This window comes from Rosa chinensis, chromosome 6 (assembly GCF_002994745.2).
Source record: "Rosa chinensis cultivar Old Blush chromosome 6, RchiOBHm-V2, whole genome shotgun sequence".
NCBI lineage: Eukaryota > Viridiplantae > Streptophyta > Magnoliopsida > Rosales > Rosaceae > Rosa > Rosa chinensis.
The window spans coordinates 36,887,218-36,903,269 of NC_037093.1; the positions used below are offsets into that span (position 1 = coordinate 36,887,218).

General features: G+C 40.7%; 2 protein-coding genes across 2 annotated transcripts; one reads left to right on the plus strand and one right to left on the minus strand.

Moving 5' to 3' along the window:
- The first annotated feature begins 795 nt into the window (after window positions 1-795).
- LOC112171263 lies at window positions 796-1,236 on the plus strand. The gene has a single exon (XM_024308473.1). It carries the CDS (start codon window positions 796-798, stop codon window positions 1,234-1,236), a length of 441 nt encoding a protein of 146 aa, XP_024164241.1.
- A 9,245-nt stretch (window positions 1,237-10,481) lies between these two features.
- On the minus strand, window positions 10,482-14,545 carry LOC112172502 (probable acyl-activating enzyme 1, peroxisomal). Its single transcript, XM_024309870.2, has 3 exons — window positions 14,317-14,545; window positions 13,462-13,786; window positions 10,482-12,193 (listed from the first exon to the last, which is right to left on the minus strand). The coding sequence occupies exons 2-3, from the start codon at window positions 13,657-13,659 to the stop codon at window positions 10,727-10,729; spliced, it is 1,665 nt and encodes a 554-aa protein (XP_024165638.1). The 5' UTR covers window positions 13,660-13,786; window positions 14,317-14,545; the 3' UTR covers window positions 10,482-10,726.
- Window positions 14,546-16,052: the final 1,507 nt, after the last annotated feature.

Below are 16,052 nucleotides of genomic sequence, written 5' to 3' on the forward strand. Positions count from 1 at the left end.
AATATGATGAAATAACTATTAAAACATCGCATTAAAATGCTCCTATCAGAGGGGTCTAATTAACGTAAAAGAAAGAGAGAGTAAGAGAAAGAGAAGACAAGATGTATAGTGGTTCATCTCCCACCTTAGCAGGAAACTACGTCCACTTAAAGTGTTGCGCTATATGGGTTTGGGCCTTGCGGCCCAAAGGGATTACAAAGTGTGTAATGGGATGTTGAGTAAGTGGGAATGAGTCTCCTTTTATAGGGAAGAGAGGCTCATTCCTTTACATTTTCTTCAATGTGGGATAAGAAGTCCCCATTCTAGTTTAGAAAACCATATTGTGAAGACAACTTGGCAAGGCCAGGAAGGTGGCTTCCCGGCGCGGTCTTGGCCGCTTCCAACTATCACGGTGTAGCCTGGACATTGGGCTATGGGATGCATATCGCAGCTGGGTCCCACCATAGCTTGTGGGCCCACTAAGAGGGTGTCACTTATGCCTAGTGAGATAGCAAATTAGTCATGCTAGTGAGAGGTATCTACACAAGCTAAACTACAAACTAAGAGCATTCGTAAACTACGAATATCGAAAATTGACCATTCAAACATCATTGTTTTGGTCTAATCCAAATTTCTTGGAAAAATGATTTTTTGGTAGTAAAGAGGCTCAGAAATCCTTAATTAGTTGTCGTGGAAGTATTCAACTCCGAAACTAATTTATTCTCCTTCATTTTTGAATGTTGAATGCAAACGTACAAAAACTCAACTTCACTAAACTAGATTCGAATGACATTGGTTATCACCGATGGGTGAATAATGTCGAGAATCACCTCACTACTAATGGGATTTTGTGGAGTAGAGCTCACAGTACAGAAATTTATTGAGAAAACCCTCTCAACCTTTCCCGTTTCAGCATTAATGATTGCAAAGAAATATAGGCTTGAGTGCAATGCTAGACAGATCACGAGATTTCATCAGCTTATCATTGCTAGGTCAGCTGCTGAGAAACATGACAATATACTCGTGAAAAACTATAATTCAAGGCTCGTTGGAAATAAGAGAGTTCATGAGGTGAATTATAACAGCGCACCTAAAGGAGGGCACAAGGAGGGGAAACCTAAATTTAAGGCACAACAAAATAGACGTGTGGGTCCATACAACCGCCCTACAAAGGAAGGAAACTGCCATATTGATGTGCGGACACGTGGCAACGTTGACCATCGTGGAGAGGCATCAACATCCCTAAGGGACATTTAAATGCACAAGGTGCATCTCGATTAATGGGTGAGGTATGCTATAAGATGTGGATCTTTAGAGCATTAGTTTCAGTGCTGTAGTGAGAGTGAAAAACAAGCTGCACAATGCAAGGTGTATAAACATATGAGAAAGCATCCATGAGGCTCATCTCGTAGCTGAAGGAGATGACAATGACGTCAATCTCACTATTGCAGACTTCAAATCTGGCGAGGAAAACAACAATGTTGATGCCCCAAATTTTGATTAAATAGTCTTCTTTTTCCAAGAATATATGTAATGGCATTTTGCCTAAGACATATATTATCAATAAATGACAAAAGTTCTAACTCTTTCTCAACTAGGCTCATCCAATTAATTGTGATGTCTAGGAAAGGTTTGATATGAGATAACGGTTTTACAAGTGAGCATTGCTCCACCAAAATCTCGCCTTACATTACCTAGTCACTATCAAATTGGAGTTACCTAAAAGATTGAGTAACTACTATTTGTCTACATTTGATTATAGTTATTTTGGATTAGATTATGGTCAGAAACTTTGATGTAATCGTTGGCTATTATAAATAAAGTGTCGATTCTTTCAATTCAAATTTTATTATTTTAAAGATATTAGAGCCAACGGTTTTCATGTGGAAACACATAGTGAGAATGGACATAAGTTCCTTTGCATTGCCTCTAATGACTACGGATGAAAACAAGTATTAGAGAAGCTTAATTATGTGTCACTTTAGTGGGTTATATCTTACCACTATTTGAGTAATTGAATCCAACAACGTCATAAAAGATGACCTTTTGGATTCCAACACATATAGGCTTTGGCATGACCATTTAGGACACCCAGGTCGTGACATGATGATCCGTATATTAAAGACTTCACATGGACATCATTTCCTCATAACAAAGAGAAGTACGAATCAGCTGAGATCGATTCAAGGAGAGAAACGGACCGACGCCATCATCCCTTTACGGTGTAGATATGGCATTAACATCAGACATGGTGATTTCTCTCCTTTCTCCACTTCTCAAGTCAACTATGACTTTGTGGCTCAACCAAAATCCTGATTGGTTACTTCTAAGGCCAATCTTTTGTTCCATAAAGCCTGCTTTTTAGCTAAATTAGGATTGAGACCATCCTATGCAAAGGACACTAAGGAAATAATTCCATTCTTATAAAGAATCCAAGAGGATTCTGTGGACTGATTCAACCAACTTGCGGACTGTTTAGATGTTTGTTAGATAGCCTAAATCATTGCATACAATCAAGCCATAACCTAGACTACCATTTCTGCTTTGCTGTGTAATTACTGTGATAGCATCAGTTTAGGATCTGTTTTATATTTGTTGTAAAGGCACTTTATTCTCTCTATGTAACATGCTGCTATATAAGTTGTATAGTTGTATAAACAAAGGTAATGAAAATCACTTTCTACATGGTATCAGCCTAGGTCTAGGATCCTTCTCTTCTTCTCACGTATTGTTCTTTAATCTTGTCCTCCTGCATCTCTCTCTCCTTTAGAGAAATCGTCACAACATCAATCCCTTTTCCTTTTTCCTAGCAGCAATCCTCTTGACCTGACCAGATCAGATTTGGCCTCTCTCCGCGATGCAGCATCACCGGTTCTCTTCTCCTACCTGGGCTTCCACTTCTTCTCCATGCCCACAAAGGTTATCCCGCCCAAGTACTCCTCCCTATTTTGCTGGGGTCCACTATGCTGCTGATCCAAATTGGTACCCAGACACCGGTGCAACCCACCACATGACAGCCATACCTGTCCACAATCCAAAATCTTATGGAGGGCCTCATAGTGTATATATGGGTAATGGGGACTCAATGCCCATTTCCCATACTGGTAACCTCCCCTTGTCCTTAGGTTCTTCTAATTTCTCTCTACAAAATGTCTTTCTCACTCCGTCAATTTGTAAAAATCTTCTCTCTGTTGCTCGTTTCACCAAGGACAATCTTGTTTTCTTCCTATTTGCTCCAGATTTCTATCAAATCTATTGTTTCGTATTGGTCGCTTGTTGTTTCAGGGCCCATGCAAAGATGGTCTCTACCCACTACACTTGTCTTCTGAGTCCACAGTTCCTCATGCACTCTCTTCTGTTCACTCGTCTCTTTAGCACAATCGCTTGGGTCATCCTTCCTCTTCTGTTTTAGCTCGTTTAGGATCTACTCTTGGCTCCAAACTTTCTTTTAATTCTTTTTGCAATACTTGCGCACTTAGCAAATCCCATCAATTACCTTTTCCCTCCAAAAATATTTCCGCTTCTTCTTTATTTTCTATAATTCATAGTGATGTCTAGATGTCTCCTACCTTATCTGTAACTGGTTTCAAATATTATGTTCTTTTCACAGATGAATACTCTCGTTATACATGGCTTTATCCTATGCGCAGGAAAAATGAGGTCCTTACTCACTTTCAAAAGTTAGTTGCCATGATTCAAACTATTTTCCAAAGTTCTGTCCAATCCCTCCAAAGTGACAATGGTACAGAATGTGTCAACAATGCCTTCTCCTAGTTCTGTGACTCTTTAGGCATCTAACAACGATTTTCTTGCCCATACACTCCCCAACAAAATGGGCTTGCTAAAAGAAAACATCAACATATTGCCACTATGACTCGCACTCTCCTTCTTACCTCGGGTGCTCTTCAAAATCTTTGGGCTGAAGCTGTTCTCACCTTTGTATATCTCATTAACCTTCTTCCCACTCCTACTCTAAATTGGGATACTCCTCATACACGTCTCTATGGTCATCCTCCTTATTCCTCTCTTCGAGTCTTTGGTTGTTCTTGTTTTCCTCATCTCAGTCCTTATGTCTCCAACAAACTCTTAAGTCGTAGTGTCGAATGTGTGTTTCTGGGTTACAGTCCTCAACATAAGGGTTACCGTTGTCTAGATCCCACCACTGGTCATGTTTATGTCTCTAGGCATGTTTTATTTAACGAAACATCTTTTCCATACAAAAATTTGCAGGTACCACTTCTTGGCCCACTGGAATTCCAAATTTTGACCAGCAGAGGTCCACTTCCTACCTCAACAGACTCAATTTCCAACAGCCCAAGTTCACAGCCCAATACCCCAAGTCCATAATGTGGTCAACATTCACCTACGGTGTCTCTCGCATCCGACCCGCCCTCCACAACTCTTGTGCTTCCACGTCCTTCTTCATCGACCCAGCTGCTGTCACTGCCGCCCACTAGTCGTGCTCCTCCGGTCGTCCCTTACCACCTTCCAACTACCACCGGCCTAGCGGATCTCACGCTACCTTCTTCGGAAATTCCATCCTCACCTCCCTCCGTCCCCCGCGATTCTCCCCTCTCCAGCCCGACATTCTGCCACGATCCTTCTCAGTCCTCGCCGGCATCCCTTCCATCTCAATAGCTGTCGGCATCCCGTTCCACCTTAGTTCTCATTGACATCCCTTCGCCTCAGTCGCCCCCGACACCTGTTCTCCAGTACAGTCAGCGTCGTCTTCATCGTCAGACGCAACCACCGGCGCTGTCTCCTACCCCAGTTGCTGATCAAGTTAACATTGCACCTGAGCCCCCTGCTCAGTCTACCGCCCCTCAGCCACCAAATGATGACGCTCCTCCGGTTGCCAAATCTCCGGTCGCCGCTGACCCTCCATCACCAGTTCATGTACCTCCACCAATTCCGGCACCAGCTCCTCCAGTCCCTCCACCCATTCATCCCATGACAACACGCCTTCAGGATGGCACTATTAAGCAAAGAGTTCGCACTGATGGCACAGTGAAGTACCCTCTTCCTCGTGCCCACCTTATTGCTCTTGATTCTACTGAACCTACCTGTTATATTGAGGCATCCAAACAACAGGTGTGGCGTGCTGCCATGGCTGATGAAATTAATGCTCTGCTGAAAAACAACACTTGGACCCTGGTTCCTTCCTCTCCATCACAGAATACGGTTGGCTACAAATGGGTGTTCCGAGGGAAGCATAATCCAGATGGCACAGTAGAACGTCACAAAGCCCATCTTGTGGCTAAAGGATTTCATCAACAACAAGGTATTAATTATGAAGAAACCTTCAGTCATGTGATTAAACCTGCCACTATTCGAATTGTGCTTTGTCTTGCTGTATCTAGAGGCTGGTCACTTCGTCAATTAGACGTCAAGAATGCATTTCTTCATGGTTTTCTCAAGGAGGATGTATATATGACTCAACCACCAGGGTTCATTGATCCATCTCGGCCATCTCACGTTTGTAAACTCAACAAGGCACTTTACGGTCTCAAGCAAGCTCCTCGTGCTTGGTTTCACAGCATGTCGTCTTTCCTATTGTCGGTTGGTTTTATTCAAAGTTTGGCAGACTCTTCTCTATTCATTTTTCGTCATGGATTGCACACTTTATTTTTTGTTGTATGTTGACGACATTGTGGTTATGGGTAGTGACAATCAGCTTCTCCAAGGATTTATTGATGCCTTGGGTCGTGGATTTGACATTAAGGACCTTGGACCTTTGCATTACTTCCTTGGTTTACAGGTCTCCTCTCACAATCATGGACTTCACATCAGCCAGCTCAAGTATGCCCATGATCTACTTGTGAAGCATGATATGCTGCTTAGTCAACCGGTTAGCACACCCATGTCTGCCAAGGCCATCCTTACTGCCAACGAAGGAGACTCTCTTGCCAATCCTACAACATTTCAAGAAATTGTTGGCTCTCTCCAATATTTGACTATCACTCGCCCTGACATTGCTTTTGCATTGAATTCTATTTCTCAGTTCATGAGTCACCCCCGCACACCACATCTGATTGCTGCCAAAAGTATTCTTCGCTACGTCAAAGGGACTCTTGATCATGGCTTGTTTTTCAGTCCCCTACGTCAACCTACTCATCTTGCTGCCTATTCGGATGTTGATTGGGCTGGTTGTCCTGATTCTCGTCGATCTACCTCTGCCTATCTTTGTTATCTCGGCACTAACTTGATCTCTTAGTGTTCCAAAAAGCAGCCTACCGTTGCTCGTTCCAGCGCCGAGTCTGAATACAGGGCTCTTTCTCATGCTAGTGCCAAGACCACTTGGTTAGCCTTCCTACTTTATGAATTGGGTGCACACATCCAATTTCCTATTCTACTACATTGTGATAACCTTAGTGCAACATACATGGCTTCTAATCCAGTATTTCATGCCCGGACTAAGCATATTGAACTTGATTATCACTATGTTCGTGAGAAGGTGGCTCGTGGTAGTCATCGTGTTTGCTTTATACCATCCATTGATCAGCCAGCCGATCTTCTTACCAAACCACTTCACAAGCACCGTCATGCTCTTCATACTCACAAACTTGTCCATCCAGGACCGTCAAGTTTGAGGGGGGATGTTAGAGAGCCTAAATCATTGCATACAATCAAGCCATAACCTAGACTACCGTTTCTGCTTTGCTGTGTAATTACTGTGATAGCATCAGTTTAGGATCCGTTTTATATTTGTTGTAAATGCACTTTATTCTCTCTATGTAATAGCAGCATATCTACTGCTATATAAGCTGTATAGTTGTATAAACAAAGGTAATGAAAATCACTTTCTATAATGTTTCATGGTGTTGGTTGATGCGCAGACACATTGGTCACATGTTGCGCTATTGTATACTTATAATGTTACTTATGATAAACTCCTGGCCCAGATCATATGGCTACGAGCTCACTACATGGATCATCACGTCTAGTCAATTTGACTTGATAATGCTGGAGAGTTTTTCATCGAAGACTTTCGATGACTATTACATATCATTGAGGATTGATGTTTGCATCATATTCCTATGTATACACCCAAATGATCTCGCGGAAAGACAACATTAAACTACTACGATGGTAGCCCGAACATTGGTAATGCACACCAATGTTTCCGCTTGGGGTTATGCAATATCGCATGTAGGTATGATAAATCATCTACGACCCACCGCCACTCACCTTTCTTTGCGTTACAGCTAGTGACAGGGTGAGAGACTGCTATCTCGTACTTACGCATATTTGAGTACACGGTTTATGTGCTAATCCCACCGCCACAGCGCATCAAAATAGGTCATTAGCAATGAATGCCTACATATTTGTGTTGGATATAAATCTCCAACTATAAGTCCGCTATGTAGAACCCGTGACAGGCGATCTCTTTACCGCTAGATTTGCAGATTGTCACTTTGATGAGATAGTCTTCCCGTCGTTAGGGAATTATTAGAACGTCAACGTTCAACATGAACGACAGAAATTGTTGTGGTCTATCCCCACTATGTCTCATCTCGATCCCTTAAAAGTGACGAGATCACATATACCTGCTGCAAACATACTTGCAAGAATTGATGTCCCCTCAAGAGGACATGACGCTACCCAGAAGAGATGGGCACGGCGCAGCCACCATGGATGGTGGCATGGTGACGCCACAAGGTGGCATATTAATGGCATCACAGGTTGTGGGTTCCACTAGAGAGCGTAGGAGACCCATAGGTTCAATGGATCCTTACCCTAGGAAGAGAGCAAGTTTGGCACAACATGATCCATTGATCATTAATACTCAAAATCCGTCTCATGAGAATATTTTAGAGTATGGTTATGTCCAAGAGACATCATTGGGGGATGCCTCAATGTTAGTACCAATTCCTGAGAATATAGAGATCTCTACAAACTACACTAGTATGCATGAGGATGTGGGATTATTGAAACCAATGACATCTACTCCATTGAAGAATGCCAACGTAAAGAAAATTGGCCTAAATGGAAAGATGTTATCCAGGTTGAATTGGATTCAATAACGAAGAGGAAGGATTTTGGGTCTGAGATGCCAACACCTCCTAAACATAAAACCTGTTGACATAAATAGGTCTTCGTTAGAAAGTGAGATGAGAAAAAAGAGATTATAGACTCACCTTATAGCGCAAGGCTTCTCACAACGCCCTGGAATCGACTACGAGGAGACATACTCTCCAGTAATGGATGTCATTGCATTCCACTACCTTTTCAGTTTGATAGTTTCCAAATAACTGAATATGCAGCTTACGAATGTGATCATTACGTATCTTTATGGGGATCTAGATACAAAAATATACATGACAAGTGGCTCTAGACCACGGAGCGCGTTCACAATGAGGTTGAAACGCTCACTAAAGTGACTACTTGATTAAGAAGGGATATGATGAACTATGCCCATGCGTTTCCATGACAAGTTCCAGATTTGCAATTTTCGCGATTTATGTTGATGAACATAATTAGAATCCTTGATGAGTTAAGAGAAACCGCTGAGCACCTGAAATCTGAGTTTGAGATGAAGGACCTTGGGAGAACACGGTTTTGTCTTAGTTTGAAACTTAAATACAGTATCAATGGATGCTTAGGCATTTTGATAAAGTCAAGTAGGTAAAGCACTCTTATGGTCGTCCATAGTCTTGACCCTAAGAGGGATCCATTTCATCCCAGGGATGATGACGAAGGCATGTTAATTGGCAGATGTGCCCTATCTAAGTACAATAGGCGCATTATTGTACTTTACACAATACAATACCGGACACCTCATTTGTTGCGAACTTGTTGGCTAGATGTAGCCATGCGCCAACGCAACGCCATTTGGACTAGTGTAAAGACAATCTTTCTATACTTAAAGGGTACAATAGATATGGGCTTGTTCCATCCCTACAGAGAGAAAAGAATGGACGACAAGATGAAATCGGACTCCATAAGCCCGAAGGTCGTCGTCACCGCCGCTGCCACCAAGGGTAGCTGGTGTCCTCCCTCCCTCCATCAAAATGATGGTGATATTTTGATGGGTTTTGCTGATGCAAGGTATCTATCTGACCATCACAAAGGTCGTTCCCAAACTGGTTATGTCTTTACCATGGGAAGCATGGCGATATCTTGGAGATCTACAAAGTAGACCCTTGTTGCTACTTCTTTGAATCATGCAAAGATTATTGCTCCTCATAAAGCAATTCATGAATACATATGGTTGAGATCCATAGTTGCATACATTCGAAGAACTTGCGGTTTGAAGTCTACCACAAATGAACCTACATACATTTATGAGGATAATGCAGCTTGTAGCTGCATTGAACAAATGAAGCAAGGTTTCATCAAGGGTGACAACACCAAGCATATATCGCCTAAATTCTTTTACAATCAGCAACAACAAACACTTTCAAAGATTGAAGTGAATCAAATCCGATTAGAGGATAATGTAGCGGACTTATTCCCTAAGTCGTTACCTAAATCCACTTTTGAGAAACATGTGAAGAGTATCGGAATGAGGAATTTATCCGAGTTCTCATGATTGTAGCAATCAGGGGGAGATCTCGACATCAGGGGGAGGCTTGATGTCTACATGTTTGATCTCGAAGAGTGAAGGTGTGTTGTACTCTTTTTCTCCTCCTCGATGTTGTTTTTGTCCCACAGGATTTTTATTACTTGAGCAAGGTTTTTAACGAGGCAACATTTGAAGCACCATGGTGTCATGATGACATCATGTTTGGACGGCGCAAGGGGGAGTGTTGAAAGATATCAGGATTATGTGTGCCTTACCAAACTAGAATTACTTTCTATAGTTGCAATAGGAGAGAAAGTTCTAGATTCCTAATTATGTTTAGAATAGGATTCCTTGTACTCAATGATTATGTACTTATACTCCCTATATATAGGAGCTCCTATTATCAATAAAATATACAACTATTCCCCCAATTCTCTCTACAATTCTCTTTTCCTTAAAACAGTTCTGTTTTATATGCTTTGCATTTCCTTTTACAGGTTACTTGTATATGTTATTTTAGGCTTGGCATCCTTGCCTCTGGCATGGAGGGGGGCTCTCTTTTAAGAGGATTGCTGGTTGCCTTTTGTTTCCTATGACTGTTCAGTTTATCCTTGTAAACAAGAATGCTTTGAATTGAAAAGTTATGCTGTTTTATTAAGACCGATTCACTTTTGCAGGGACAAAATTCTTTGTTGTCAGTGAGCTTAAGACACAGCAGATGGAAGGTCTAGCTCTTGAAACACATCTATGAGTTGTACACTGTGTCTCTTGAAACACATCTATGAGTTGACATAAGATGTGTGTGGTTTGACACGAGCCCACTGGATGCTCATTCCAATGGGTTTTGAAGAATTACTATTTGTTTATTTTCTACCAAAATGAAGTCTTCTACTTCTTCTGATCACGATCCAATTGAATCTTGAAAGACCAGATTGCTTATTCCAAACCACGAGCTAACCAAATTACTGAAACAGTTACTGAAACAACAAAAGAAGCATGGAGGAAAACAATTGTATATATGTGAATGGGGCTGATCAGCTGCTACTTATTTCTTTCAACAGGTTCACTGACTTGATGGTATCATGGTACAATGAATGGAATTTCACAGCTGCCTACTGTATTCCCAGTACCGACTTCACATGATTAGATAGTTCCAAAACAAGGGGAAATTGTAAATGCTACAATTTCACAACTTGAATTGATATGAATTGACATGAGATCACCAACATACAAGACTAAGCTTTACAGTTTGCTGATGCTGGTCTTGGAGGGACTTCCCATGGCCTTAGCTTTCTCTCTCAGTACATACTTCTGCACCTTCCCAGTTGAAGTCTTTGGCAAATCTTCGAATATAACAGTTCGAGGAGCCATGTAGTGGGGTAACCGATCCCTACAGAACTTAATGATATCCTCTGCACTAGCATTACAACCATCCTTCAATTTCACAAAAGCACAGGGTGTCTCCCCCCAATATTCATCAGGCCTTCCCACAATAGCTGCCTCAAGAACATCTGGATGCCTGAAAAGCACTGATTCCACCTCAATTGTGCTAATGTTTTCTCCACCGGAAATTATCATATCCTTGGAACGATCCTTTAGCTCTATGTAACCATCTGGGTGTCTGACCGCCAAGTCCCCACTGCGAAACCATCCACCTTCAAATGCATCCTGTGTTGATTTATGATCTTTCAAATATCCATTCATAACAGTGTTGCCCCTGAACATAACCTCACCCATGGTTTTTGCATCAGATGGAACACTCTTCATCGTGACCGGATCTTTAACATCAAGTTCCTCCAATCCAATATGTTGCAACCCTTGTCGTGACTTGATTTTTGCTTGTTCATCTCGAGGTAGGGAATCCCATTCAGGTTTCCAAGCGCAAACTGTCCCAGGACCATAAGTCTCTGTCAAACCATATGCATGTGTTACACTGAACCCTAGCTCTTCCATTTTGAACAGTACCTGGGATGGTGGTGGTGCAGCCCCGGTCATGACCACTACCTTGCCTGGAAGTGGCCTCCGATCATTTTCAGGTGCATTTACAATCATGTTTAAGACAGTAGGTGCACCACCCATGTGGGTCACCCGATGCTGAGATATACTGGTGAAAATTCCTTTTGCAGTCACATTTCTTTGGCAGACATTAGTGCCACCTTGAGCAGCTACAGCCCAAGTGAGGCACCATCCATTGCAATGAAACATGGGAACACACCACAAATATACAGGCATTGATACCATCTCATTGAGAATAACTCCTGCCAGAGAATTGAGATACGCACCTCTATGGCTATAAATGACACCTTTTGGGCTTGAAGTAGTGCCTGAAGTGTAGTTGAGCGAAATTGCATCCCATTCGTCTTTTGGTCGTAGGATCTCAAAACCAAGATTTCCCTTTCCTAAGAGTCTCTCATATTCTATGTATGCAGAAGGGGGATTGCAGAAGTCAGGAGATGATTGATCACTCTCTGGAATTAAAACTAGAAGGGGGACCTTGGTTCCAGTCTTGGATAAGATATCAAATGCTCCCTTCGCAACATGGATAAATTGGTAGTCTACAAAAATGATTTTGGCTTCTGAATGCTTCATTAATACTGAAACCATTTTTGAATCATGACGTACGTTAAGTGTACACAAAACTGCCCCGGCCATTGGAACACCAAAATGGACCTCATACATTGCTGGAATATTTGGCGCCAGTGCAGCAACCTGTGAAAATCAACAAAAAGCTTTTTCAAGGCACAGGTGAACAGGGATATCACTATTCAAGTACAAATATGTGCATTGGGGCTTCAAGAATATGGCAAAGAGGACTAAAGTGTAGGAAAGAAAAAGTGACAACAGTTTTTAGGATTCATATCTCAATCCCTTGACCACTTGAGAAATAATAATCATTAAAGAAAATCAGGACAAAGGAACTTTGCATTATGGCCATGTATAAGTAAGTCATAATGGAGAACTTGCATATAGATTCATTTAGCTGTAGTCCTTTTTATAAAACACAGAAAGATGACCATTTGAATATGGAATCTCACTACCAAACAAACAACTTGGAACTGAATGTTCAACTGTAGGGCTCAACATTTATGAGTAAGAATTTTGAGTGTGACTTAGTCAAACACTCCTTAAGGAGAAACTTTAAAAGACAAATACTTCAGCTGCATCTATTCGAATTAGGCTGAACATGGTGATACAGATGCAAAGTCATTAGCTTAAAGCAATGAGTAGCACAAGACTAAAAGTGATCATGCTCTTCAAAGTTCAATCGTATGCGAAGAACAAGACCAGGAACCTACCAATCACAACCAGCCTTTTCTTTAAAACTCTGATAATTTACGAACGAGATGTGCACAAGTTGTAGCATTCTCCAAAAAAAACAGGAACAGAAAAGAGATAAACAAAGGAAAAACTATCTAATCTAAGCTCTTGACAAGCCACTATCCTATCCAAAGTAGGACGCAAACTGTAAGACTGAACCTTTGATCTAAGCATGCTTTACATCTTTCAAGCTTCATGTCATTACTTTGTATTTGCCTTATGGCTTTTTGCACATTTGGCTTTATGCTATTTGTTTTTGGTTGAGGGGTTTTGGTTCATGTCTCCACCTCTTTGTTTGTTCTTGATGATGGTATTCAACTTCCAATCCTATGCGAATGACTTTAGCCAAAAGCAAAAACAAAAAAAAATCATGTGGAAGACACAAAACCAGCAACTTGCCAATCACAACCAGCCTCCTCTTGATCACTGTGTAAATGTCTGATTGGGATGTTTCGCAAGTTCAAATAGTTTCCCAAAGAAGTAGAGTCAAAAAAAGAAATCTAATCCAATCTCTTAGTAGGAGTACAACTACATAGTATTCAGAGATAAGCCAACACTTCCGAACTCGGAACTTAGAAAAACAATAACATCCAATTGCGAAGTAGTCAATAATGGCAACAAACAGAGAAAAAAAACATCTAAAGTTCTCAGTTTCTTACCACATCGCCTCGAGAAATTCCAAGTTGGGCAAGAGCAGAAGCAAGTCTGGTGCATCGTTCAAGTGTCTGTCTCCAAGTGTAGACGATGTCTCCATACACAACAGAGGGTCTGTCTCTGTAGACTATGGCTGAGCGCTCCAAGAAGCTGATCGGAGAAAGAGGAACATAGTTGGCGGAACACCTAATCGCACCCTCCATCAATTTCACAATCAGGCAGAACCACAAACGTTTTTATCTGAGAATTCGGTCCTTCAGGAATCTGGACTTGTATAATGATCAATCACGCAAACTATACACCTCTTCGCGTTGAGATTAGCTACAATAGCTGCACAAAGAGCAATATCAGGAAAGAAACTAGCACAGCAATAAGATAAGTATTGGACTGATATACAAAACTTGAAGGTAGGTGCAATGGAAAGAAAACAACAAAGAATGTTGACTCTGTAATATGCCCTAAAAGTCGGTAAATTTTCCAATTCGTACACTGCTTTGGACAAGAGCAACTGTGTCCATCACCATCACTATATGTGGGACAAGAGCAAGCTCCAAACATACCAACTAACCATTCAACAGCATCAACTTATCTATTGATGCAGAACTTCCACGTCACCTTTCACGGTGCTAAAGACATGAAAACCATAACTAAACAAAATGGAAGGTAAAGCAGCACTTCAAGTATTGTTTCCGGTGAAACATTCTTTCTCAAAGGACAAAAGCTCCTAAATCAGAGTAACCCACATCTTTAAATGAGGATCCAAATCAAAGAAAATAAAGATCACCTACATCTTTGATCATAAACAAAATGGGGATGAAGGTATTCAGAAATGAAGAACTAGAAGGAGATAATTAAGCTACCTGACTTGGTTTGTTCCGGGTCTCAGTGGGATGCTGTAGAGTTTGGATGAGCTGAGAGACAAAATCAACCTTCAACCTTCAAATCTCATCATCAAGGTCCGTCGAGATCGATTGCATCCACATGAAGTCAAATAATATGAAGAGGGGGAGTCGTGGTAAACGAGGTGGTATGTGTGCTTCCGTGTGGTCGATGACATCTTCATGAGTTAGTTCTCCACAAAAATATGTCAACCGTCAAACTACGGTGGTGGCTTGATAAATTTGTACCGCCGACTGAAGTTACGCTTTCTAGACATAAATAGCATACATTTCCAATTATGGCAATGAATTTTAAAATAAAGTATATTCAATAGAATATAAAAAATAAAATAAATAAATAAATTCCTGCAAACATGGAGGAAAGAAACTTCTCGCTATTTCATCTCTCCACACATATAAGGTGTGGGCCTTGCTAGTTACTAATTAGAGATAAGTCATTGATAATAATCCTTAACACTATAAAATATAGGGATAATGCTCATACACCCCAAATTTGGGAAAATACTTCTCATACACCCCAGTGTATTATTTTTGTTCTCTTTTACACAACTTTTTCTCACTTTCTTTCCTACCTACCCGTCTTTTCAAAATCTCTACCATTAGTACCCCTTTGTTGTTTTGGTCTGTTAGAGTCTGCATCTGCATATGTCTCTTTCATAAATCTATATATGTTGTTTTAGAAACGTGGTGGGCCCATCAGAGTTTGTTTCATTTGAATATATGTATGAAGCTGACAGTCATCCTCTAATTCGAAAGGTAAACAGTACAATTTACTATTCATAATTTCAATTGTAGACAGACTTGAGCTTGTTGCTATATGCAAACATACTACTAAAGAACTGCAGAAAGAGAGAGAAAAACTGAGAAAATTAAAAACCTATCGGGACAGCCTTGATAGAGAATCTCCCAATTACTGGGATATTATTTATAGACTTCAGACTAGAATCTATAAAATAGAAGAAGAGATAGAAAATCTCCTATATGTTCTGGAAGAGGAACAAAAACCTCTGAATTATTTGAGCATTGGTTAGATCCGCACATCACTGGTATCAGAGCTTGTAAAAGGCTCAAAGGAGAACCCCTCCTTAATGGGGACAATGTCCGAATTGTTACTAGAGAAAATAAATTCTCTACTAAAAGCTTCTGATGAGAAATATCAGAAGATGTTAATAGAAATATCTAGATGTCAGTCGACACTAGAAACAATACCTGCTATAATCCACCAATTGGAAAGATTGGAAAACAAACTGGATTATATCAAAGAACTTCCAAAAACGGAAGAAGAAAAACTAACAAGTGTTAGTAGAAAAATCAAAGAACAGCAAAAAACGCTGGATTCTATACTGAAGGACAAGAAATTGCCTACAGTAAAAAAGAAGACTAATGGATTCAAACCATTAGAAAAACCAGACACAAATCGTGTTCCAAACATGATTTTTCTGGAACCATCTACTAGTCAGACTAGTATCCGGTATGAAAACCCGGAAAAAAGAGAAATGAAGATGTTAAGCATCTTTGGAAAAAAGAAAGGAGTTCAACTTCTAAATGCCGAAGAATTTGAGTTCAATGAGATTGAACAAGAAGTAAAAAATTCCTCAATCCCAAAGTTAGATTTCAAACAGATCTACAAAAGAGGAAAGTTTGATCTAATGGACAGCCATTATTTTAAACTACTGGAGATTACAACCCAGCAACTG